Genomic DNA, 25816 nt, shown 5'->3' with positions numbered 1-25816 from the left:
ACACCCCTGCCTCCTAGTTCTACTCGACCTCTCGGCTGCTTTAGACACAGTAGACCACCAGGTGCTCACGGACACCCTACATCGGTGCATGGGAATCAGCAACCTTGTCCTATGCTGGTTCAAGTCCTACCTCACCAACCACCAGCAGTTTGTACTGTCTATGTCATATTTCAGCATTTTAAAGCATGAACAGAAAAAAGATGGATTTTTTGGCCGTTTTTGTGTTAGCTTTAAAATGCAGAAATAAACCCCCCCTTCGTACCCACCCTCACCCTCTTCTCCTCATTTTCTCATTAATCGGGGGGTTTAACCCCTATGCCCCATTTCCCCACCCACCACCCCCTTCCCGCCTCTAAACACGCATCCGCTCACACATACACACACAGACACATACACGCGCACACTCACATACATTCCAAAACTCACTTCTCACTACTGCGATGAGTCCGCTGGGGCTCACAGAGCCTCTCAGCTCCTGTGCACACTTGTTTGCAGCAGTGGCATGACAGATAGATTTAGAAAGACCACTATGTGCGGTCACAGAGTGGTCTTTCTAAATTGGTCTTTTTTCCTTTTTGAAAAAACGAAAAATGACTTTTGACCTAGTACCCTATGTTCAGATGGACTCCTCTTGATTGCCAATGCTACCCGTCACCTGTGGAGCCCCACAGGATTCCATCCTCTCCCTAGTGATCTTCAATCTATACATGGAGCCGCTGGTAGCCCTCCTAGCCACACACAACATCCACATCCACCAATATGCCGATGACTCACAGCTATACCTCAAGATCGCCTCCATCAAGGACATCCACATGCTCAAAACCTGCCTCTTGCTGATCCAGTGTTGGATGTCGGGTACATACTTGAAGCTCAACCCCTCCAAGACCGAATTCCTGCTTCTCACAAAAAACAATGAATACCGAGACATACAGACCTGGCTATCAACTATGAATCCTGAGGGTTTCTCTCCCAAGATCACCTCCTGCGCCACGTCCATTGGATTCCACATCGGCAACCTCCTCTCCTTCAAAGACACACATAGCTCAGTAAACACAGACAGCTTGGTATCAGCTCAGCCACTGTGTAAAGTCAAGCCCTTCCTCCCTCCGGAGAGGTTTAGATCCACCGTTCAACCACTGGTCCTATCCCACCTGGATGGGGACAATGCCCTCCTTGAAGGCCTCTCGCTGTCCTCCTTTGTGCCCCTGAGAAGTGTCCTACACGTGGCTTCATGCCTCATCAAGGGTGTCTGCCACATCACCCCGGCCCTCAACAACCTTCACTGGCTCCCACTGCTTGCACGAATCCTCTTCAAGTTTTGCTGCCTCATCTATATGGCAGTCACCCTCAATTCAACCAACTACCTCGCCAAGAAACTCAGCATCTCTGGCGGACAGCATACCAGAAGCCAGGACACGTGCAGACTTGAAATCCGCTGCTGCAAAAATGAAAAGACCAGAAAACAAGCCTTCTCTGTCTATGCCCCAAGACTATGGAACCTCCTCCCTGTCAGCATCAGACTCACACCCACGCTCCTACAATTCAGAAAAGGACTCAAGACCCACCTCTTCAAGGAGTCTCTCCTCCTCAACACTTAGGCCATCATGTCACCACCCCGTGCCACCTGACTCACTAGGCGCTGTCTGTCCCTCTCCTCCCTGCCACCCTGTACAGCTGTACCCCTCCTCTATGCTCCTCTGTATCCTGCCCCGTGCTGTATATCTGTTCTGTTGCTACCTCTGAAAAGCACTCTGTTATGCGTCTGTGCTGTTGTATACCTCTGTAAAGCGCTCTGGTTCTTCTCGAAGCTAGGTCTGCACTCAACAAATACCCTACTAATAATATATATATATATATATATATATATATATATATATATATATATATATATATATATATATATTAATTTATTTTGGGCGGATCCCCCTAAGCACCTCCTTTCCTATGAAGTCCCCATACCCAAAGTCCCTTCGCACCTCTTTTAACCCCTTATCCCAACCCCACAATATAATTCGATGAGGTTTTTGGCATCATTCCTTCAAAGTAAATTACTTTGAAGGAATTCCTCTCGGCAAAAAGATGGGATGCGCTACCAACAAATGGTTCATGCATCTGTTCCTCCGTGTGATGTTTCAGAGGCACTGTGTAGAGGATCGACCTATCCCAACACAAAAAGCCAAAAATATGCTGCATTGCGTTTGAAATGGCATACAGGTCGCCCCATTTTCGAGTGCCCACAATCAGCAATAATTTCAACGGTTTGTTCCTCCTTCCCTGGGCTCAGTGAGAGTCAAAACGTAGGTCCTGGGAGACTGCAACTTTCCGTTTAATGTTGTATGTAAAACATCTGATATCATACCATGCATACATTACTAGCCAATACTGCAGGCCAGGGGTCAGAAACCTGTGGTCCTACAGATGTTTTGGACTACGACTCAGATGATCCCTCACCATCGACTATGCCTACGGCTGATGGGTGCCGAAGTCCAAAACAATAGCAGAGTCAAAGGTTGCAGGCCCCTGTTGTAGGCTTAAAATTAGGTTACATGTCTGTTCAAACTTTGGAAACATACGTGTTCGGCCCGTGGTCTCACTGGACAATCTTGAATTGGTGTGGGCATCAAAGCATGGCATTTCGTTTCCAACAAGTCAAGTTCAACCTCTAGTGAATGTATCTCCCGATTTGGAGTCTGAAAAGAAAAAAAAAAGAAGAAAATAAATGAAACATTTCCAACACGGTTAAAAATATTATAATAGGTTGTACAATAATGTTTTTCGTTGAGCTGAGTCACACTGTAGTTTGATACGCAAATTTCGCACAGGCAGAGTTCAATCAAATCCAACTCAATTTCGTGAAACGTAGCCAGGGGTGGGCTGGCCTAGAGGGAACTCTGGAGATTTCCCGCTAGGCCGCTGCACCCTGGGCCTCTTTTGTGTGGTATTTCCAAATGTTCCCATAGGAAAAGGGTTGTACTTCCTGAAAATGTCTAATATGAAAAGGCTCCCAGTCCACCCCTGAACATAGCTTTTTGTTGGAGATTTACATGCCCGGTTTAGTACGTAAGTCAAACTGAACAATCACCCTCATTTAAAAATGCTTGCTGAGTTAAATGGGGGCATCTCAGAAAGCTGTATTGCTTTTACTCCTCAATTTACTGCGCAAGCTCATTTTCAAGCTGTTACGACATAGAGGAAAGGCACAGAGCACTTTGCATTTCTCCTCCCTCCGGTCACTGCATTTCATTGAATGCCTGCATGACATTTTCATGCAGGTTTGAAGCAATTACATTCGTATGGGACCCGTCTTGGCTTTTCACCTGCTGAAGACCAGGCGAATTCCATAGCAATCCATTTGCAAACGCATCTGCAAAGTGTACTTTGCAGGCACTATTTACTTTTGTACAAGATGCACAGGAAAAGTCAAGAGTAAAAAGGGAGTGTATCTCGCTTTAATCTTGACTTTTTCCCTTGCGACCTTGTGAATCTTTAAAATGACATGCAAGGGACCCAGCAGCATATAAGTGCTCCTGTTAATGTTTAAGGATATTTATACCGCGCGCTATCACCAATGGAGTGGTCCTGTGGCTCTCTGGCGCATCTGAGAAAAAGGGGGCCGGTTGGGGCACATTAGAAGGATAAAGTTTGGTGATGTGCTGTTGGCAGCTTCAGTTCCGTTAACAGCGTTCGCTGAACTTTTTGGTGTGCTGCTGTGTAAGGTTATGTGTGGTTTGTGTATTGTTGCAGTGTAGTGAACTGCGTGTGGTTTGCTGTGGTTTTAGAGGTATGGTTGTGTTTAGTTAGAGTCTGAGAGGTTATGCAGAGGGGTGAGGTTTTAGTAGGGTTGGTTATTAGCATTGTTGTCTGAAGAGACGCACACTCATTTTGTGGTTCCTCTCCCACTGTCACTATTCACAATCCTCTCCGGGTGCGACACAGGCTAATATTCACAGCACTATCCTAAAGCGGCACAGGCCAACATTCACAGTCCTCTCTAGTTGTGACTCATGGTAACACTCACAGTCCTCTCTGGATGCGACGCAGGCCAATATTCACAGTTCTATCTTAGTGTGGCGTAGGCTAGTAATCACAGTCCTCTCTAGGTGTGACTCGAGGTAATACTCACACTCCTCTCTGGATGCGACACAGGCTAATATTCACACTTCTATCTTAATGTTACTATTCACAGTTCTAGGTTAGTGTGGCATAGGCTAGTAATCATAGTCCTCTCTAGATGTGACTCAAGGTAACACTCACAGTCCTCTATGGGTATGACACAGGCCAACACAGCTCTAGCTTGATGTGGCACAGGCTAACAATCACAGTCCTCTCTAGGTGTGACTCAAGGTTACATTCACAATCCTCTCCGGATGTGACACAGGCTAATCTTTACAGTTCTATCCTAGTGTGGCACAGGCTAATATTCACAGTTCTAGCTTAATGTGGCACAGGCTAATATTCACAGTTCTAGCTTAGTGTGGCATAGGCTAGTAATCATAGTCCTCTCTAGATGTGACTCAAGGTAACACTCACAGTCCTCTATGGGTATGACACAGGCCAACACAACTCTAGCTTGATGTGGCACAGGCTAACAATCACAGTCCTCTCTAGGTGTGACTCAAGGTAACATTCACAATCCTCTCCGGATGTGGCACAGGCTAATATTCACAGTTCTAGCTTAATGTGGCACAGGCTAATATTCACAGTTCTAGCTTAGTGTGGCATAGGCTAGTAATCATAGTCCTCTCTAGATGTGACTCAAGGTAACACTCACAGTCCTCTTCGGGTGTGATGCATGCTAATATTCAAAGCTCTACCCTAGTGCGGCTCAGGCCAGCAAACACAGTCCTCTCTAGGTGTGGCTCAAGGTAACACTCACAATCCTCTCCGGATGTGATGCAGGCCAATATTCACAGCTCTAGATCCCCTGCATGCTTTAACATGCAATATAAAATAAGGCGGAATAACATTTTGGGACTCATTTTCTAAACTCTATAGTGGAAAAGTAAAGTGCAAAAAGCATTAGCCATGTATACCTTACTTTTACACTCAAGGTCATTTGAAATCCCTTTAAAGGGGGAGAAGGAGCATATGGGTTAACGCAAGCACCGATTTTCATGCTGCTGCTAAACTGATGGAATCCTAAAAGCAGGCGGATTGGCCAGAAATCCATTGTAAATGCTGTCTGCAAAGGTTAAGTTGCAGGTGGCATTGACATTTAATCTTCATTTTCCATGGGAGAAGCAGGAAAAGGTAGGATAAAAGCAAGAGGTAATGCTTTTGTGCCTCATTTGCCATTCTGCCCCATTTTCCTGCAGTTACAAGAAGATGGAGAAGGGCAGGGCACGAAGCAGAGACGAGATCTTCATCCTGCATATCTTGGCATCTTGTCAGTGCAATACGTTTTACGACTGCTTGGTATTTTCCTGAAGGTTTCGCAATGAATGGATTCCTATGAATCCGGTTTGGAACCTGCTAAAGACCAGGCAGATTCCATCAGAATCCATTAGTTAACGACATTTACCTTTTCACAGGATGGGGAGGAAAATAAAGAGGAAAAGCGAGTTTGGCCACCTTTGCTCTTTCCTTCTTCCATCTGCCTTGTGAATGTTTCAAATTGCAAGCAGGGGACGTCCACAGCATGCATTTGCTAACGCTGGTGGTCTCCTGCACGCAATTAGCCCTGTCATTTTTTTTAAAAACAGTGAGTATAATCAGATTAAATGGCATTTTGCCTGTCATCACGCTTTCATTTTTCACTGCGTTTTGTAAATGTGTAAAATTGCTTGCAGGGCACCCAACAGCGCATACATGCTAACATTGGTAGTCTTTGGCATGCATATTGAACTTTAAATAAAAAATATAAACACTGTCCCAAAACAATCACTGTCTTGATTTTTTGTTTTTACTAGTAAAATAAGCAGTAAGATATAGTTGTTTATTTATTTAGGTGTTTTGTAAAGCACATGCATGAACAGATAAACGCTTCAGATCTTTGGGTGGAGGGGAGTGGAACGAGGATGCGTATCAAAGAGAGATGGGTTGAGGTGACCCTTATTCAATGTGAACCTGAGGGCAGAAGTCCACAGGACGCAATTCTGAATGTCTATATGTAAGGGAGGAAAGGAAACGCGCCAGTAACCTTCAGCTTTCTTGTTCAGGAGTTGGTAGGATAAAATGAGAGGTGTTGGAATTGATATTGGTGTTGATATTTTATTTATATCGCGCTCGTTCACAAGTGTTTCAGAGCGCGACCAGCCAAGGGACGGGAAACAAAGGAGAACAAAAACAACAATCTTACTAGGCCCAATGACATTGAGAACGCGCAAGTGCATGGGAGAGGGGAAAAGTGCATGGGGGAGAAGTGTAAAGTGCGGAGCAAAGAAGAAAACAGATAAATAATTAATAAATAAATAATGGACAACAAACAATGGTAATGCAGCCAGCAAGTGGCAAGGGCTGGGTTTAAGGTAGCAGACAGGGTATGTCTGATAAGTGCAGGAAGAAAAAGAGAGGGGGTTGTATGGGTACAGATGCAGACCCCAGTGCAAGGGGTGGCCCGGAGGCAGTGCGGGAGGGTGGCAGGGTGAGCAGGTACCAGGCCCCGGAAGACAGAGGGTTGGCCAGGTGCACAGTGCCGAGAGAGAAAAGATCAGCAGGGGAGAGGGCGGGGGCGAAGGCAGAAGCAAAGAGGAAGGTCTTGAGGAGCTTCCGGAACCAGAGATGATTCTCCTCAAGTTTCAGAGTGGCAGGGAGGCTGTTCCTGAGGGAGTCCCCAGCTGAAGACAGAGATCTACCCCAGCTTGTTTCTCGAGCTTGAGAGGGGAGGTATTTGCGGAGGGATAGCCGAAGGTATTTTGGACCCAGGTCCCAGAAAGCCTTGTCGACAATGCAAAGGTTTTAGAATTTAATCCTTGCATCCACTGGGAGCCAATGGAGAGATTTCAGAGCTGGAGAGATACGATCCCAGGGCTTGAGGCCAAGGACAAGTCTTACAGTCCTGTTCTAGATTGGTTGCAGAGGGCAGAGATTAGAGGCAGCTATATTTAGAAAGCGGCATTTACAATAGTCCAACCTAGAGAGAACCAGAGCTTAAGAGACAGTGAACCTCTGGGAGAAAGAGAGTAAAGGCAGAGTACCTCTGAGGCGGTGCAGTAGGAAGTTGGACTTTTTTTAAGACATCAGAGATGTGGACGGAGAAGGAAAGTGTGGAGTTAAAGGCCCTCCTCCTACCCCGAGGTGGGGGTAGGAGGAGGGCCAAGGGAGGCTGGCCAGAGAGTGAGGGGAAAGGAGGGTGAAGGTGTGCCGATGACGAGGATCTCCGTCTTGCTGGCATTCAGACAAAGATCGTTGGCGGCACACCAATCTTGAATGGCAGTTAGGCAATCAGAGATGAGAGAAGGAGAGGAGGTGGCCGAGGGTAGCCTGAAAATGAGTTGAGTGCTGTCTGCATAGCACTGGAAATTGGAGCAGAAGATGGCAATGCAGTGGGCAAGAGTTGTCAGGTATTGGTTAAAAAGCCAGGGCGAGAGGTTAGACCCCTGGGGAACACGACAGGTATAGAGGGAGATAGATGATAGAAAGGACCCAAGTTGGACCTGGGAGGGTCGATCAGAGAGGAAAGAGGTCAGCCAGGCCAGAGCCTGATCAGTGATACCCAGGTTATTATGGAGAAGGTTGAACAGGATGGTATGGTTGACCGTGTCGAAGGCAGAAGAGAGATCGAGTAGGATGAGGACAAAGGGAATGTTAGAGTCAGGGTTGGAGAGCAGATCTTCACAGATGTTCAGGAGAGCAGTTTCCATGCTTCTGGCACCTCTGAAGCCAGACTGGTGGTCATGGAGACAGCCAACAGAATTGGAATGAAGGTTAAACTGAGAGATTGCCAGCTCTATGAGTTTGTCCAGAAAAGGAGCAATGGACATTGGGCGATAGTTAGCCGGACAAGAAGGATCCGCTATGGGTTTCTTGAGAAGAGGATGCACAAGGGAGTGTTTCAGAGGCGAGGGAAAAGATCCAGAGGCAAAGGAGAGGTTGCAGAAATAGGCAAGGGCCGGAGCGAGGGTGTCGACGTGGTCCTTGATAGTTTTAGAGGAACAGGGATGATCCTGTTTTGATGAGGCTTTCATAGATCGGACTTGTCTAGCGACCTCATCAGGGGAGAAAAGAGGAAACGATGAGGAAGAGGGTGGGGGAGTGGCTCAAGGAGGGTCAGCATTCAAAGATGGAGATAGAGAGGAGGGGCAGGGGAGGTGAGGGTGGACAGGATGTCCTGGGTTTTTGAGATAAAGTGAGAGGCAAGGGCATTGCAAAGAGCCTGGGAGGCAACAGGAGGGGTAGAGACTGCAGCAGGGCTGGCCAGCTTCTTGCAGATTTTAAAGGGTTCAGCCGAGTTTTTAGATGCTGGAGAGACACAGGCTTGAATGTAGACTCTCTTCTTGGTGAGGACAGAGAGTCGGTATTGCCTTTGGAGCAGGCGACAGGCCAGTTTGTCAGAGGATGAACAAGAAGTCCTCCATTTCCTCTCAGCCGCCCTACACTTACCTTTAAGCGTAGCTAGGTCGGGGTCATACCATGAATTACACTTGGCTTTGGACTTCAAACAGATCCTCATGACAGGGGCAAGAGCATCAAGAGTATCAGAAATATAAGAGTAGAGCAGAGATAGGGCTGTGTCAGGATGAAAGTCAGCCAGAGGCTGAGGGAGCGGCGGGAGGGGGGAATGCATTCCCAACTTCGGCCACTTTGGTTCCGGTGGATCATTCCTGGCTTCAGTCATTGGCTTTCGCAGAGTTGAATATATAATTAGAAAGTCAGGGGATAGTTTGGATCAGCTCTTCCAGCAATATTAGGTTCAGGGGGTTCAGATGGTAGCTGGGGTTTCTGAAAGCAGTTTGCCAGATATATGACAAGACCCAAGGCTTAGGCAGCAACTAAACAAAGAATTGTGGTATTGAATGGTGAACCACTATTGGGAAAGCTGAAGAACAGGATGCAACTTAGGATGGGTAGACTTTCACCAATGGTAGGAATATATTTCAAGGTAAGTCAATGATTTGTATCACTCTCCTCTGATATCAGTATGTAATCTGCCAGCATAGGATTGAATCTTGGCAGGATCGAATGTGGCCTTTATCTTTCCAAGTTGAAAGAATTGAGTGCGGCCAGTCGCAGCCAAGTGTAGCGAGAAAGCCCCAACCAACCAAGCAGTGTTAAAATAATACATTTTATGGCAGACGTTCTGTAAATAATTGGGTAAAAATTAATACATTTTCCAATCGGTTTTGCAGGGTAACACATGAAAACAATCCAATACAATCAAGTTGGCAACAGTGAACAGGAGCATTTTCCAACCCATTTCTCTGATACCTTTGTCCCTGCATGTCCATGCAGGATGCACCAATATATGCCAGTATTACCATACAAGAACATACTCCTGTTGGTTTTCCAGTATAAAATGCCATGTCAATTTAAGAAAATATATCCAGACTGGCTGAACCCATGTAGGCCGTCTAGCCATATAATAACACTGACCATGTTTGCTTTACCCTTGCTATTCAGTAAGAAATCCCATACCACATTGAGAGCATATATCCAGACTAGCCATACCAATGAAGACAAATCTAACCATATAATAGCACTTATCATGGTTGCTTCACCCTTGATGCCAGTAAAACATGCCATGCCACAGTGAGAAAATATAACCTGACTGGCTGCATAACATGAGCCAGTCTAGCCAATTAATAATACTTACTATGTTTACTTTACCATTGATGCTCAGTATAAAATGCATACTACAGTAAGAAAAAATAACCAGAATGACTGAACTGGACTACATTAGTGCATCCAGTCTCTACAGTCTGAAACCCCTTGTACAATCCGACAGCCAGTGGACGCACCAATGTAGGCTAGCCCGGTGACGTAATAACAATTATCATTCGCCTTTACCATTGATACCAGTAAAACATGTCATGCCATAGTAAGGAAATAAAACCAGGCTTACTCCCAGTGCATAAATGCCCCCTGCCCCCAATCAGAGGCCCACTCCCCAGGACAAACTGAAGCAAAAAAGCACACGTGTTCATGCAGCATTCATACACTCTCCTTTACCTGTGCACCCACATGAAGCCACGCACTAATTCACACATAGATATTTTTTTTTCCTTACCTGCATTCCCAGTACAGAATTCGCTCTGCCTGCTCCTACGAAGGCTCAGTGGCTCCTGCACAGCAGGAACAGGAACGAGGAAGCAGGGAGAGCTTCCTGGTTCCTCAACATGCTAGTTGGAGCCTTTGTGGCTCCAGCTCTATGCCCCATGTCTTTTGAATGTGTGGGCAGGTGTAGGAACACATTCTGTACACATTGAGGCCGACAGGACCCCAGCCTGCTCGCCCCCAATGGGTCATGCAATCTGGGGAAGCAAAGCGCGGCTGATTAAACACCTGAATCAAAAAACCTCAGCTTACCTATCACCCTATTAAAAACCGTGTTCTATCAAATTCAATTTTTTTAAGTACAATGTGAAACTATGATCCATGTTCTCACTATAATAAGAATTGAAAAAGATCAAGTGCATCCTGTATATCCTTTTCATCTAGTAGTAGGAGTTAAGCATCACTTCAAGTTCTACTCCTTTTGCCTTACAGAGAGGTTTCAGAAACTTAATTCAACATTGAAATGAAGCATGATCAACAGTTTCAATACAAACATCAGAACATTTGCATTTTCTTTCCTCCCCAGTAGCCTTCGCCAACCTCCTTCCCAGCTTCTACTTTCACTTGTTTCAGTCTGGCCTTTATAAAAAATGCCTCTGAGATGAACGGCTAAGAAGGAATTCAAAATAAGGCTAATACCCAGCTGAACTAAACGACATACAATATTCTCTCAAAGGTTTCAGCCTTCTCGGTTTACCCCAGTCCTGGCTCAGCACTTGTATGTCAACAAACTACTTTTCAATTGATCTGTTACCTTTCAATGTTAGTAAATTAGGCCTCTGCAGCCCTAGTTCTCCAGACCCCTCAGGTAAGGGTTTCACCCAGACCACCATCTCAATTAGTCTCGAGGGGGCACCTTAAATGACGGTGCCAGTGCAGCTGTGCTATTGAGATATTAGGGGATTCTAATCATTTGCAGATAAGAGACCTTCCTTGGCATTGCTGCCTGGCTAAACAGTCTTAAACCTAGTTCAATTCTTAATGGCGGTGTGGTAGTTGAGAGTCGAATAGACATTCTCCATGAGGACCCTTCAAATTCATTGACATTTTTACTTATTTTAAGTTGGAACCAAATTTCACCATCATACAGTATTGCTGCCCTCGCTTTACTACTCTATACATGCCTCAGCAGCTCCCATATAAGCTATTGAAACATTATAACCCTTCAAATACTGTTTTAGCTTTCTTCATTAATTGGCCTCCATCACATCTCAGAAACTATCTCTAACAATACATGTGTAGAAGCCTTAATCTACTCTAGCTTGTCCTTCCCCAAACAGATTGTTGCAAAGTACCTAACGCTTCGTAAATACTTATATTTCGGTTTTCTGTTTGTTACTATAATATAATTGGTGGAGGCTGATAGCTGTCTGGTCTAAAATTACAGTACTGTCTGCATACATTCAACGTGTGAGGCAGAGGTTCTTTATTGTGGCAGAAAAGGATTAAACCCTCAATACCGTCAAAGGCCGGTCAGCTGAATACTAATTAAATAAATATGGTGCCAAGACATAGCCCCAATGGAGCCCATTTTCTGTCAAGACTTCATGCAATAGTTCACCTAAGTGTTATTGGGACATTCTTGGAGTAAATGTCAACATCACCCCCGAGAACCTAACGTTTGCAACATTTGTCAACAAATGCGTCCTGCCACCCTATTGAGGGTGAGAGCTAAATCAAGAAAACAGGTATGACGAATGCCCTTTGTCCCTTATACTTGCAATGCTGACAAACATTGCGACACAGAGAACTGGTTGATTGTCCTGACTCCAAACCTATCCAGATACGTAGTGAGACATTGAGCACCCTCTGTCTTATCTAGTAAGACAGCAAGCAGCCATTTAGCAAATAGTTGTCCTGTTTCCTTTCACAGAAATGTTAGGCTGAAGGCCACAAGATCAGACCGCACACTTGTTTAAACGGAGGGGCTATTGTTGCTCATTGCCACGTTCCTGGGAGACTACTAAACTTAACAATTTGAGTACAGGGGAGTGAATACAGGCACACACAAAAGAGACTCTTTTTGACTATTTAATTTGACATTCTGTCTGGACCCGAGGCACCACTATTTCGTAATCCTCTTATCATTCCTAATTACATTTTACTCTCTACTCTTTCTGGTGGGATCTATGAAAAAGACCCAGTTAATTGGCTGCCATTGGCTATAAAATGTAGCCATACTGCATGTCCTTATGGGACTTCATTATTTCAAAACATTTTCCCAGTACTCCAAAATAATCAGCTGTTATGGGGTTATGCCACACTCACCACATTAAGCATTTTTGTATGCTGAAGTAACAATGTTTGTCCATTAAGATTCCCATTATGATGGCAGAAAATGATGACCTTTGCCTTTTTTATCCTATTCTTTGCATCCCAGAACCCATGAGCACACTGATTTGGCCCTTATGCCTTTCTTTACCCAATGAAAACATCCTTACTTGCTAATGTACACCTGTGCTGTCCACTGACCCCGATCTGATCTCCCCCGCGCCCTTTCAATGTCTCCAGCCACCTTATAAGAGCGATAACTGTACCAGTCTTTTATTAGCATCTCACAATGGCTGAATCTACTAGGACTTATCTTAAATAAAGCCAAACGGCTGCCTCTGATTGGTCATCCACACAATCCAACGGGAATCATTGCAGTACCATTGGCCCCGTCCTCTTCTCCTTCGTAGTCTGAGAACAATCGAATCAATAATTTGAGGAAGGTGCTGACTGCCTAACTGCCAAATTCTTACAATACTAATCTAAGCAAAATTAGCAAAAGAAACATCTTTCAGGGAAGCCTGTCTGCCATGAAGATATAATGATTGCATTGATTTCCTAGGGAGATTCCCCCTCGAAACATCCATGAAGGTAGCAAGAATTAAACAGTGTCAAATATGTGATTTCCTCTCTTGCAAATTAACCCATCCTCAAACGTAGGAGCATTGGTCTTACTCATTGAGGAGCTAGGTTCCCAATATTCGTCCAGGGTATCTCTATTGCGTTTGGAATTACAATGACCTGTTATCTGAAAAAGGTCTGTCGGAAAAGGATTTGCTGATGTAGTCCATTGGCTCTATCAATTGAGTAATACCATTCTGTGCTTTATCTGGCGCATACGGATTAACTATATACCGCTATAATTAACACATTTTTTAAATTAGATATGGCTACCCTCACATTGAAATGGAACAAATGTGGCTTTGTGCCCCACAACCACCAGCAAAGTTAGCAGAAAGTTGTAGTCCAAGTGTAGGCACTACAATTAGGCTTTAATCACAATTACAAGTCCACTAGGAATTCCTTTCTATATTCTACATGTAAAATGGGAAATTATCTCATGACTGATAGTACATCATTTGTTTCCTACTCAGGTCACTTTGTAGAATTTCAATACTAAGTTAAACTAACTCCACCATACATTCTAAGACTACAAGTTGTTGCTTAAAAGCAGTTGCATTACAAGACAACATTCTGTGTCGCTACTGTACATCCAAGGGAGCGTGACCTAGTGTATTAGCTGGCCACTGTCTGTTTCTTTCACTTCCCTGAGCCATAGAGCAGTGCGACCTCTTTTGTTTGACTCCTAAGGTCAGCAGACCTCCAATCATCTCTTCTGATTTGCGTCATGTTCACTAGATGCATCTGCTTCTAGTTAAAATTGGTGATAAGCATTGGGTTAGATTAAAACATCCCTGAACTGAGTGATGGCTCCCTGTATGCCTTCCTTCAAATGACTAGAAAGCAATTTGAGTCAATTGATTCAAGGGCTATGCCAGCTGAGAGAAGTCTTCAACAAATCGCTGATAAAAGGTGGTAAATCCCAAGGATCTCTGCTGTCCTATGAGATTATGTGTTGCCCACTCAAGGACAGCTTGCTCTTTGGATGTGCCCACTGTACATTGATTGATTGATTGATTTATTTATTTATAGAGCGCTTTACATCAAGGCGCTGTACAATGCAACAACAGATTACAAAAAACCAATAACACTTAACAATGGGAGCAAAATTTACATCTTGAATCATTCAATAAACAGTGCAAAGAGCAATTAAATGAGGGGGGTAGAAAGGGGAGAGGGAAGAGGTGGGGAGGAGAGGGAGTTGGACAGGGCGAGGGAAAGTTGAAGGGGAAGGAGAGGAGTAGGAACGGGGAGAGAGGAATCAGGTGATAGGGGAAGTTTTCAAGGGGGAGAATGGAGGAGGAGGGATTTAAGGGAAGTGCGAAATGAGTCGAAGGTCGTAGTAGAGCGGATTGTAAGAGGGAGTAAGTTCCAGTGCATAGGTGCAAGGAGTTGGAATGAGCAGAAATGGGAGGAAGCGCAGGGGGAAGGAGGAACAGTGAGGAGGAAATGGTCAGCGGAGCGAAGGGGGCGGGATGGGGAGTAGAAGGAGAGAAGGGAGGAGATATAAGGAGGAGCAAGACCATAGAGAGATTTGAAGACAAGGCAGAGAAAGTGGAATTTAAGCTGTGAGTGGAAAGGTAGCCAGCCAAGGTACGAGAGTGAGGAAGAGATGGAGTCACGGGAGGTAAGGAGACAGAGGCCCTCATTACAAGTCAGGCGTTAAGGGTTTAACGGCGCCATCGGCGCCGTTAACCCTTAACGCCTGATTAAGAGGTCCCGGGTTTTAACGCCTGCTTTTTGCAGGCGTTAAAACCCATGCTGCAAAGTGACCTTGGTGCTAAGTACGGTGCCGCAATTTGCAGCACCGTACTTAGCGCCTTTCCCCATTCCCATTATGCCCTATGGGGCAAAAATGGGAATGGGGAAGGGCAAATGGTGAATGGGGAATTACCGCCCCACTCACCTTGGAATGGGGCGGTAATTCCGCCATCCACCATGCCGGAGTCCGGCATGGACCATGGTGCTAACAGCACCATGGTCCAGCGCCGGACTTGTAATGAGGGCCAGAGGGTACGAACAGCAGAGTGGTATATGGATTTAAGAGGGGCAAGTTGAGAAGCGGGAAGTCCAAAGATTAGAGAAGAGCAGTAGAAGAGGCGGGAGAAGATGAGAGAGGAAATTAGGAGTTTGGAGCGTGGAATGTGAGGGAGGAACAGATTTTGCGTATATTGTAGAGGTGGTATCTGCAGGTGCGGGAGGTGAGTGAAATGTGTTGAGAGAAGGTGAGAGAGGAATCAAAAAGAACACCTAGATTACGAGCTTGGGGGGAAATCGGGAGATTAGAGGGAGGAAAGTGAATGAATGGAGGAGGGGAGGGAGGGGGAAGAGAATTAGAGGGGAAGAAAAGGACTTCGGTTTTATTGGTGTTAAGAGAGAGAAAGCGGGAGGACATCCAGTTCTTGATAGCATTGAGGCAGGAGGAGAGTTTAAGGTGGAGGTCAGGTGTGAAGGAGGAGAAAGAAAGAAAGAGTTGAGTATCGTCAGCATAGAAGTAATGGGAAATGCCAAACGAGGAGATGACAGGGGCAATGAGAGAGGTGTAAAGAGAGAAAAGGAAAGGACCAAGTACAGAGCCTTGAGGAACACCGTAGATAAGAGGAAAAGAAGGAGAGGACTGGCCTCCCCACGAAACAGCAAAGGAACGGGAGGAGAGGTAGGAGGATAGCCATTCTAAAACAGGGCCTTTAAATCCGAAGGAGGAAAGAGTATGGAGTAGGAGTGGATGGTCGACAGTGTCAAAAGCTGCAGAGAGATCAAGTAGAATAAGGATAGAGGATTGCTTAGCATGACGAGCAGAGAGGAGTGAGTTAAGGATAGAGGTGAGAGCAGTTTCAGTGGAATGTTTGGGACGGAAGCAAGATTGGAAGGGAGGAAGGAGAGAGGAAGAAGTAACAAAGGATGAGAGTTGAGAGTAGGCAATGCGCTCAAGAAGCTTAGAAAGGAAAGGTAGAAGAGAGATAGGTCTGTAATTAGCAGTGAGAAGTGGATCGGCGGAGGGTTTCTTTAGAATAGGAATAATCGTTGCGTGTTTGAACGTAGAGAGAAAGGTTGATGAGGAGAGGCAGGAGTTGAAGAAGGTGGTAAGGTAAGGGATAAGAAGAGGGTAGATCTTGGGGATGAGAACAGAGGGGAGAGGGTCAGAGGGGGCGGACGTGGGGTGGGCTTTGGAGAGAAGAGAGGAGACTTCAGAGGGGGAAACAGATGAGAAGATGGACATAGTAGAAGAGGGAGGAGAGGGGGGACGAGGAGAGGGGGAGTCAGAGAGGGCGTTATTTTTTTTTCCGGAGTGAGAGGATTTTGGAGGAGAAAAAATTGGCGAAGTCAGAAGGAGAGAGTGTGGAGTTGGTCGAAGGATCAGGAGTTGGAGGAGAGAGAAGACGGGAGAGAGTTTGAAAAATCCGACGAGGGTGGGGGGCTTGTGACTGAAGAAGGTTAGAGTAGTAGGAGGATTTAGCTGCTGCAAGACAAGAGTTGTAAAGTGCATGGTAAGAAAAGTAATGTTGCACCAATAGTACAAGTACATGTTGCACCAATAGTTTTCTTTGGGGCCCACTATCCATGGACACTGTACATGTTGCACCAATAGGTTTCTTTGGGGCCCACTAGCCATGGCCGTTGTACATGTTGCGCCAATAGGATTCTTTGGAGCCCACTCGCCCTGTCCTTCTGCCATGGCGTTCCACCAATAATATATTACCAAACACCCATTGACCTATGCCTAGTAGTTGTGATCTCTGCAGTCCCTATTCCAGCAGTTGTGCTGAATCCCTGAAAATTGTGAAAACTGCTGCTATAATCCCCCAGTATTCCTCCGATAAACCAAAAAAAAGATTGAAAATCAAAATGTATTACCTGTCCTCACAGGCACTCACCATGTGCAACATTCCTCCTTCCTTGCTCCCCCCCAAATCCCTCCCTGGTTGTCTCTGATAACACCCTATTGCTCTTTGCTTCATGTGATGCAGTTTCCTTTCCGAGAGCAGCTTGCATTATTGCTATGGTAATCTCATGAGATTCCCCTGGTATTCCCCAGATTAGATGAAAATGTTTAAACTGTAACTGGCTTCCCAGACCACCCCCAGCTCCCCAACTTCACATGTTGTCCACGTTTCCCCTCCCCAACTCTAGCCTGATGCGACTGCATCCATTTTCCTCCTCCAAATAACTTTTTCAGTCACATTTTGCTTTCGGCTTCCTCAGGTATTATCACTGGCACTGCTCGCATCAAGCATAAACAATTGTGGCTTTCCATTTTTGAAAATGCGCTCAGCCTCTCTGGTGCAAATCACCATAGGCGGTACATAAAACTGTTTGGGAGCAGGGGGCAAATGTTTTTGTGTTGTTATTGTGTAATGTGCTCAGTTCCATTAGGTATTTTAGAATGATTAATAGTTTTTTTATTGTAGTCTTTTGTAGAGTATGAGCCATCTATCTGTACTAATTTTGATATAATATGATGGAATTTTTATATGAAACGATGTTTTTAAGACATACTAGCAAAAAGTACCCGTTCTGCAAACGGGTTCTGTGGACAGACATGACAACACTCATCAATTGTTGAAAATCAATGATCCTGTGGGTCGCTGTTCTGATTCGTGTATTGCTTGGTGTGCTTTGCACTCTGAAGTAAACTGCACTGAGAATGGCCATGTGTGGGTGGCCGCCATACCCCGGATCAGGTGTTGGAGGGAAGCAAAAGTTGGTGTGCTGCAGCATACCGGGACCTACTGTGCTCACCCCCCACCTGTTGCCTCACTCTGGCATGGTGCAGTTTGTTGCTGTGCATTGCGGTGCAGATGTCCCAGAAACCATGCATTCTAGGGTTGAGGACCGGTCCTTCTAGGACCACTTTGATGTTTTGCCGATTTCAGGAAACCGTCTCATGTGTGAAGGTGCTGAAATCCAGGGAAAGGGTTGGGGTGTTTAAATGTTATGCAGCCACTAATGTCCGGAAGGTCCTAACATATGCAAAACTTGGTTCATATTGATGAAACGGTGTGGAATTGTATAAGGAACAACGCTTCTACAACCCACAAACCCACAAACACATTTTGACTTGTGCTGAAATCTGGGGAAATGGGTGGAATCTCCACATGTCATGTAGCCAGCAATGTCCAGAGGGTCCAAACAGGTAACTTTGCAAAATTATGTGCAGATTGGTGAAACGGTGTGGAATTGTATAAGGAACAACTCTTCACCAAGCCACAAAACCACAAATAAATGTAGAGTTTTGCTGAAATCCAGGGAAAGGGGTGGGGTGTCCAAATGTCATGTAGCCAGTAATGTCCAGAGGGTCCTAACAGGTAACTATGCAACATTTAGTGCAGATTGGTGAAACGGTGTGGAATTGGATAAGGAACAACGCTTCACCAAGCCACACACATATTTTGACTGTTGCTGAAATCCAGGGAACGGGATCAAGTGCCAAATGTCATGTAGCCAGTATTGGCGGGAATGCCCTAACAGGTAACAATGCAACATGTGGTTCATATTGGTGAAACGGTGTGTGGAATTGTATAAGGAACAATGCTTCACCAAGCCACAAACCCAGCCACAAATCCACACATTATCACTTTTATAAATGTAGATAGATTGTGTCTAAATAAAGCTGAAACTGACTGAAAAGGGCATGAACAAACCCTTTTGCCTGAATTGTGGGAGTACAATATGCCATTTGAGCTAAGCCACACTGACCACAGTGCCACACAGCAGCCATTCATGGCTGTTCACCCCAGTTCAGAACCACTGAACAAAGCGCCACAGATATGTACATTAGCTCAAACTAATGCTTTTGGCTCTAGAAATGTGTCATTCTTTTTTAGGGCAGTGTTATTTTATGGATAGTTTTATCATCTCAACACAGCTCCGATGGATGCAGAAAACAACATACATGTGTGACCAGAGGATAGCTCAGAGGTAGTGTGCTCGCCATGGAAGCAAACAACGTGGAGCAACACAGGTTCAAACCCACGAGCCCGTGCTTACAAACCTCTGGGTCTTAAGCGTGTTATAAATAGCCAATTATATAATAATCAATCATAATTTATCATTATAATCAATTCTAGTACAACCCGATATCCTTGCGTTTGGAGCACTGGAGTATGTTTGGCACACATCATCAAGAGGATCATGGTCTCTTTCTTCACAAGCAATTCCCTCCAAGTCTAATATATTAGGCCAATCCTCAATAAGTGTCATGAAGAATTCACTTGAACTGCTTCGTCAGCTTCCACCCTTGTAGATGACTTTGCCCGGGGTATCAGAAATAATTCTTCTATTGAGGGATCTGATATTAGTCTCTGTGCACTTCACAGCCCTCTGTAGTTTATACATAACTGTTGAAAAGAAGAAGAGGCAGAAATGGGCAGGCAACAAGAAGTAGAAAATGAGGGATACACATTGAGGGGCCGGAAGAAAGGTAACATGATTCAGTAGATAAAGGACAATGTGGTACATGAGGTGGTGGAACAGGCAGAAGCAGACGAGGGCAGGAATGGGTGAATGAGTACAAGCAGGATAGGGAGGAGGTGGCAGGAAAAGGAGGCGTGGCAACTAGGCAAGGAGGAGTAGGAGGAGGAAGGTGACCAAACTGATGCTCATCTCTCCCCTCCTGTGGAGAGAGCACTGCAAGCCCAAGGAGGTTACTGATCCATCATAGTTTGGTCTGGTTGTGTGTTTGGTGGGGCAATACTTCTCCCTGACCAATGGAAAAGTCTAGGCGTCCAGCTGTAAATTGCATGCATTTCGGGGTGTTGGTCTGTCAGGGGTGGGTCTGGAAGATACTGACATACAAGATGCTCTGGAGATCACCAGTGTATCAATCACCCTGACATCCCCACTAAAGTTAGCAAGGGGGGACAGACTGACAGGCGTTCAATTTTTGTTACATGGACTAAAGCTGCCTCCACATGGCTGCTTCTATATCTTGCCACTCTCCTCCCGGCGCTCTACAATTAAGCACCATTCTTAATCTCTTGTAGGCAGCATTTAGGTAAAGGAGAGAATCCAAAATATTGCCATGTTGGAGGCAGGGAAAACACAAACATTCTCATTTTGCCAGGAGAACCCAACATCTCAAGATTGTGGCTCTTTGGAAGCAGGGAGAACCCGAGAAATCCTCAAGTTGATGGCTCTCGATCATGTAACAAGGGAGGCACTACAAATGCTCATGTTGGTGGCTTTGAGAAAGTGGGGAGAACCCATTTGTATTTGTGTTTGTTTTTATTTATACAGTGCTTGAAACCAAAGCACTTGAAAAAGTTCAAAAACGGTGCAACAATAGCATATGACGGTGAATCAATTAGCAAGCAAATGCTTTTTTGAAGAAGTTTTAAAAACGGAGAGTGAAGTCAGAAATTGAATAGAAAGAGGGAGGGCATTCCAGTGCATTGGGGAAAGAGGGGAGAAAGAGTGAAAATGAGAAGAGGCACAGGGAGGATGAAGAACAACCAGATGAATGCAAGAGAGGTAGAGTTGCAGGTCCTCATGAGAGTGGGTACGCCTCCATTTGCTCGGCAGCCGACACATGTCTGTGCGGAGAGAACGTATGAATGGGGGACCCACGGCTGACAATGCTGAAACTTGGGGTGAAAGTAAGCAGTGGGAAGTGAGAGGAGAATGAGTCATATAGGAAGGATTGCAACTGGAGAAGGCAGCGCTGGTGGCTGAAAGAGTCATAGGGTGTGAAGGGGGAGAGTGAGAACTGTAGGCCGTAGAGAGGGGGAATGGCAGAAGGTTTACATTTCCTTTTAGTAATAGGTAAAGCAAGTGCTGAGGAAAGGTAATCTGTTATGCCCATTTTCCTAATTTCCTTTTGTTGTCTAACCCTAAAACTAACCCTAACCAGGACCCCAAACCTCCCCCATTTGTCTTTATTACCTTGCTCAGCTTTTTTTCCGATAGCTTCCCCATCTTATTACACCTGGACCTTTTCTTTATATTAAATTATATTGTATTTTTAGTGTATTGGTATCATGGAAAACAACCAATGCTAGGGAGGGAGAGAGGAATATGAGGGGCACAAGGGGAAATGTCGATTAGCAGTGTTAACTGCTGGTGACTTCACAGCACCAGTATTATCACATAGACTGGAATTGAACTTGCTCCTAGAAGCAGTCCGAAGATTTAGCAGCGCTGGTTTATCACAAGGTTTGATCCTGCTCCGGGTAGAAGAAAGTCATGAACATGGTGAGGAAGGGCAAAGTTGGGTGGCATGACAATTAATTTATGTTGCTATTTGAGTGCCATGAGGGAGATGTGTGACTGTGGCAGGGCATCATTTGTGTTTGCGTGGTGATGAGAGTCGGAAGCGGCTGTGATTGCGAGCGCTAGGATTACCGACAGTGCGGCTTGACTCTGTGACTCTGTGGTCTTTGATCGTCCTGGGTGCTTTTCTCTAAGTCCAAGTCCACAGGAAACGCTGTTCTGCTGTCCCGAGACACCGAGGCGCCGAGCCACTGCAGCTCCGAGTCCGTTGTGAAGTCAGCTGTGAAGCTGTGAGGTGCGGAAGCCGTGGTAGCCGTAACGCTGCAGCTGAGCTGAGAGTGGAGCTGAGAGTGGAGCTGAGAGTTCTTCGAGTCAACAGTGGACAGCGGTGGATGCGGAGAGATTTCAAGTTGGGTTTAGGGCGACTGGGAGCTGAACCGACTGGGAGCCGTCAGCCGTGAGTCATGAGCAAGTCAACAGTGAGTTGACAGTGAGTTTTCCCAGCTGCAGTGCGTGGTGTGTGGTGCTGCTGTTGGACTTGTGGTCCCTGCTGCCGGACCGCCAAACTGCTGGCTGAGTCCTCAGAGGTGGCTGTTTTTTTATTTTGGTGTTTTTTTCAACCCTATGCTTCCAGCCCCCAGTAGGGTCCCCAACACCTTGCAGCACCCCAGTGCTCCAGTGCCGTAGTGCCCTTGTGACCCCAGCTGCACTGTGTTTTCTTGCTCACCTCCTGGGCCCTTTTGCTGTGGTGCCTGCCTGGCTGGCCTTTGTCCTTTGGCGTTTGGCAACTTTTGTTAGAGCGGTGTCCTTGATCCCGCGATTGTTCCTGTGGTGTTGGTGGTGTTGGGCTGTGGTGGACTGCGGTGGATTGCCCTTCAATGTCCATCCGGCCAGTGTCCGGCGTGCTGCCACTCCATAGCTTTCAGATGAAGTTCTGCTCTGTATTCTTAGTATAAGTGCCCCCCAGTGTTTGCGCTTGGTGGTTGGTGGTTTGTTTGCTACCAGCTTTTTGTTATTCTTTCAATGGGGTAGTGCTGAACACCACCTCATCTTCCTTTATTTCACTCTTTTTTTTTACTAGGGGCCTGCGGACCGTTCTTTGCCTTTGACCCAAGTCTAAGGAAGAGCAATTCTGTGCTCAACTAATTACATCTAATTACTTTCATATAAAAGAGTGAAATGTATGATCTTCGGAGTGCGACTCTACCTCCAGTAGCCCGTGGTTCTTTGCAAACTGCCCGGGCTGAAAAGGGGGAGAAACCCCCATGAAAGGTGAAGGAAAGTGACAGGGCGTCTTTTTTCAAACCCTACAAATCAGGAGGGGGCATTTTCCTTCCATCCCCTAGTGTTTACCCTTCGGACAATCAGTCCCCAACTGGCTCGGGATTTCAGGATTTATCCTTGCAGTTGGGGGAAAAGGAGGGTGAATCAACGCCTCTGAATCACCCTATCTGTGCCCTCTTCCAAGACAATTTGGATTTTACCTTGAGGACTACCACCATGAAGAAGGTGATTGTAAACCATCTTGCCTCAACTTTAGAACCATGTCTGTCTGATTCCTTGCCTCCTCTCTTGGTTCTTGGGAAGGGCATAGTTCATCCAGAGGCGCTTTTGACTCATCCTCAGGATGAATTTGAGGAGCCGAGAGATGATGACTTGTTGGAGCTGGAAGCGGTGGGCTCGGCCTCCTATGTGGGGGGGCTTCGCAATTGGATATAGAGAGGCCCCAAAGGAAGCCTCAGGATTTATTAAATGCTTCCTCTGCTCATGTGAGATCTGTTGGTGATGCTGAGTACACCTCTGACGAGCTTGTGCCTCCAACTATAACGGCCTTAAATTTTGTACTATCTTCTTTGGTTAAGGTCTTTGAAAATTTGAAAACGGAGGTTTACCAACACACGGGCATACTATTAGAGATCACAAAGGATTTGGAAGTAAATGAAATAACTATGGTGGCTCTAAAATCAGCCGTTAATGAATCATTTGGAGGATTCTTGAGTGAACTTCACAAAGAAGTAAAGGATCAAGCCCGGAAAATGGATAACTTGACTGACCTTTGTGGGGACTTAAAAAAGGTGTCCGTGACTCTACTAGAAAAAGTTGATCATTATGACCAACAGAATCAGGTTTGTCCACCAGTTTCCCTTGCCCCCACTCTACCCGAAAGTATTTTGGATGATACTCCTCTCTCTACTTCTGTAATGGAAGAGTTTCTGAGATTAGCTGCATTGGCGGACTCGGATATCCAACTCTTGGCCCCGGTGGGGGGTTCCCAAATAAATACTTCATCCTCTGAGGCAGACTTGGGAGTTCAACGTTGTAAGAAACTGAATGGAAAATCTAAAAAGAAAAGAAAAAGAAGGGTGATAGTGGTGGATGATACCATCTCTCCTCCCAAGAAAAAGTCCAAACGGAATAAAAGAAGGATTGCCTTGGACACTAATCAGCATCTACGCAAGCTAAAAGATGGGTTAAAGATCCTTGATAAATCCAAAAAGGATCTGGTACCAAGGTCCCCTGAGTTTAAAAAGGGGAAGAAAGTCTCTAATTCAAAAGATCAAAAAGCGCAGATCTTGTCCGAGAGTCTAGGGCCTGTTGGGAAATCAACTGTGGGAAGTCAAACTGATTCTCTAGAAAAATCTAAGAAAATTGCTCCAATCTTTTTGCTAGCTAAACAGAAAAGGTCTTCGTCTTTTCCTTTGGTGAAAATAGCTCCAATCTTTTTGAAAAAATCGGAGAGGACGACCATAAGTTCGGGTTCTAAGGTTGTGTCAGCTAATGCTGAAAAATCTCAAATTAAGACTACTGATGCAATTAATTGTTTACTAGATTGTTCTGATCCTCATAGGTCGGTTGGTCTTCCACAGAATTTACAGAATGGACTTCTGCCTGTTACAGGTCCTGCAATGGCAGAAGGTGTGGGAGTTACTCCAAAGACGGGCAATACTTCCTCAGGACTTCAGAACTCAGACAATAATTTGTATAAGCTGAATCCTGACTTGAGAATCTTTTTGTCAAGGCATATTCCGTCTATAAGAAACGACCCACCCTTAAATAGATCTGCTATTCTTTCAGAAATGAAGTCTATTCCTGCTATGAAGTATTTTTCATCAAATGATATTAAGGCTGTGAGTTTTCCGTTTAGCCCTGACACGAATACGGCTGCAATAGTTTTGAAGTCTAGGTTGGCTTTAGATACAATTATGAGTGAAGAGATGGCCTGGGACCAGAGGGGCTTGAAGCTCTCTCTATCTTGTCTGGTACCTGTCTCTGGCCACTTACATCAGGCAGCGAATCTAGAGCAAGTAAGGCGGTACACATTTAACAGTTCCTGCCGTTACTCAATTGAATATGTGGGATATGCTCCCCGAAGTTATTTCACAAGTATTTCTTAAAATGAGGATGACCCAACCGAAGCTTTAGGGGTAACCGAGATTAATGTTCTATCTTGGAATACTAGAGGTTATCCCTCATTTTGTGAGGAGCCCAGAAGTCTGAAATTTTTGATTCTTTTGATTTAATTCTTTTTCAAGAAACATGGTTAACTTGTAAGATGGGTTTAGATGGCTTCTCTATTCTTCAACAGTTGGCTGTGGGTACAGGGGCAGGCAGACCTAGGGGAGGGTCTTTTAGTGGCTTCTAGCAATGACTTTTTAAATCCTCTGTTATTATTGTAAACAGTTACCATGGGATCTTAATGGTGAGATTGACAAGAAGAAGTTCCTCAGATTGTTCAAATTGGATAGTTGTAAATTTATATTGGAATCATGATGCCTGTCCGCTACCAGAGTTTCTGCATGCTCTGTCTGATGGTTTAGTGGAGTGCTCCCTAAGATTCCCAGCAGATGATATTTTCATTGCCGGGACCTTAATTCCCAATGTATCTCTACAGTGGATCCCAGGTCGGGAAAGTGTAAACAAAAGTCCAGTAATGGCAAAATATGGTCAGAGTTTATGAAGGATTGGAACCTTTCTATGTTGAATGGTAACATTAGGGGGGATATTCCAAATTCTACTACCTGGCATAGAGGCTCCTCCTTCTCTACGATTGATTATCTTTTTGCATTGAAAAATATTTTTGAGAGCTGTCGTAGTTTGAATGTTGGGGATGGTAATAATGATGATCATGCTATGCTGAAGGTGGCGCTTTGTTATGAGAGTGCTCTGGAGGTCCCCCGCTATGACCAAGAGCTGCTCATTAAAAACTCGGGGAATGTAATTAGAAAGTTTCCAAAAGGGGGTCAATTACTAAATGAGGACTTGAGAAACAGGGTGAATGATCTATCGTCTCTGCAATTATCCAAGTTGTGTATGTCAGGTCTCTTTATGAATTTTTTATCTGATTTGACTCCAGTGGTGTCTGTATCACAGAAACCCCATAAGATTCATAAACATTCTTTTAATGATCAAATCAGAACCCATAAGTTAGAGTTAAGGTATCAAAGATCTGCCCTAAAGAATTCAGTCTTATGTTTGGAAGTCTATAGGGCAGAAGTAGCTAAGT

The 25816-nt window shown here is 45.1% G+C and overlaps 1 protein-coding gene across 1 annotated transcript in view; it reads right to left on the bottom strand.

Annotated features, from left to right (window-relative positions):
• AHSG (alpha 2-HS glycoprotein) overlaps positions 1 to 25816 on the bottom strand; it is a 155425-nt gene that overhangs the window by 113042 nt on the left and 16567 nt on the right. The window contains exon 2 of the mRNA XM_069618629.1: positions 2574 to 2690. Within this exon, the coding sequence (XP_069474730.1) occupies positions 2574 to 2690 (117 nt within the window). The remainder of the gene's footprint in view (positions 1 to 2573; positions 2691 to 25816) is intronic.

The sequence above is a fragment of the Ambystoma mexicanum genome, chromosome 10 (genome assembly GCF_040938575.1).
Source record: "Ambystoma mexicanum isolate Mex_15411 chromosome 10, UKY_AmexF1_1, whole genome shotgun sequence".
In the NCBI taxonomy this organism is placed as follows: Eukaryota; Metazoa; Chordata; class Amphibia; order Caudata; family Ambystomatidae; genus Ambystoma; species Ambystoma mexicanum.
This window is presented reverse-complemented; position numbering and strand designations above follow the sequence as displayed.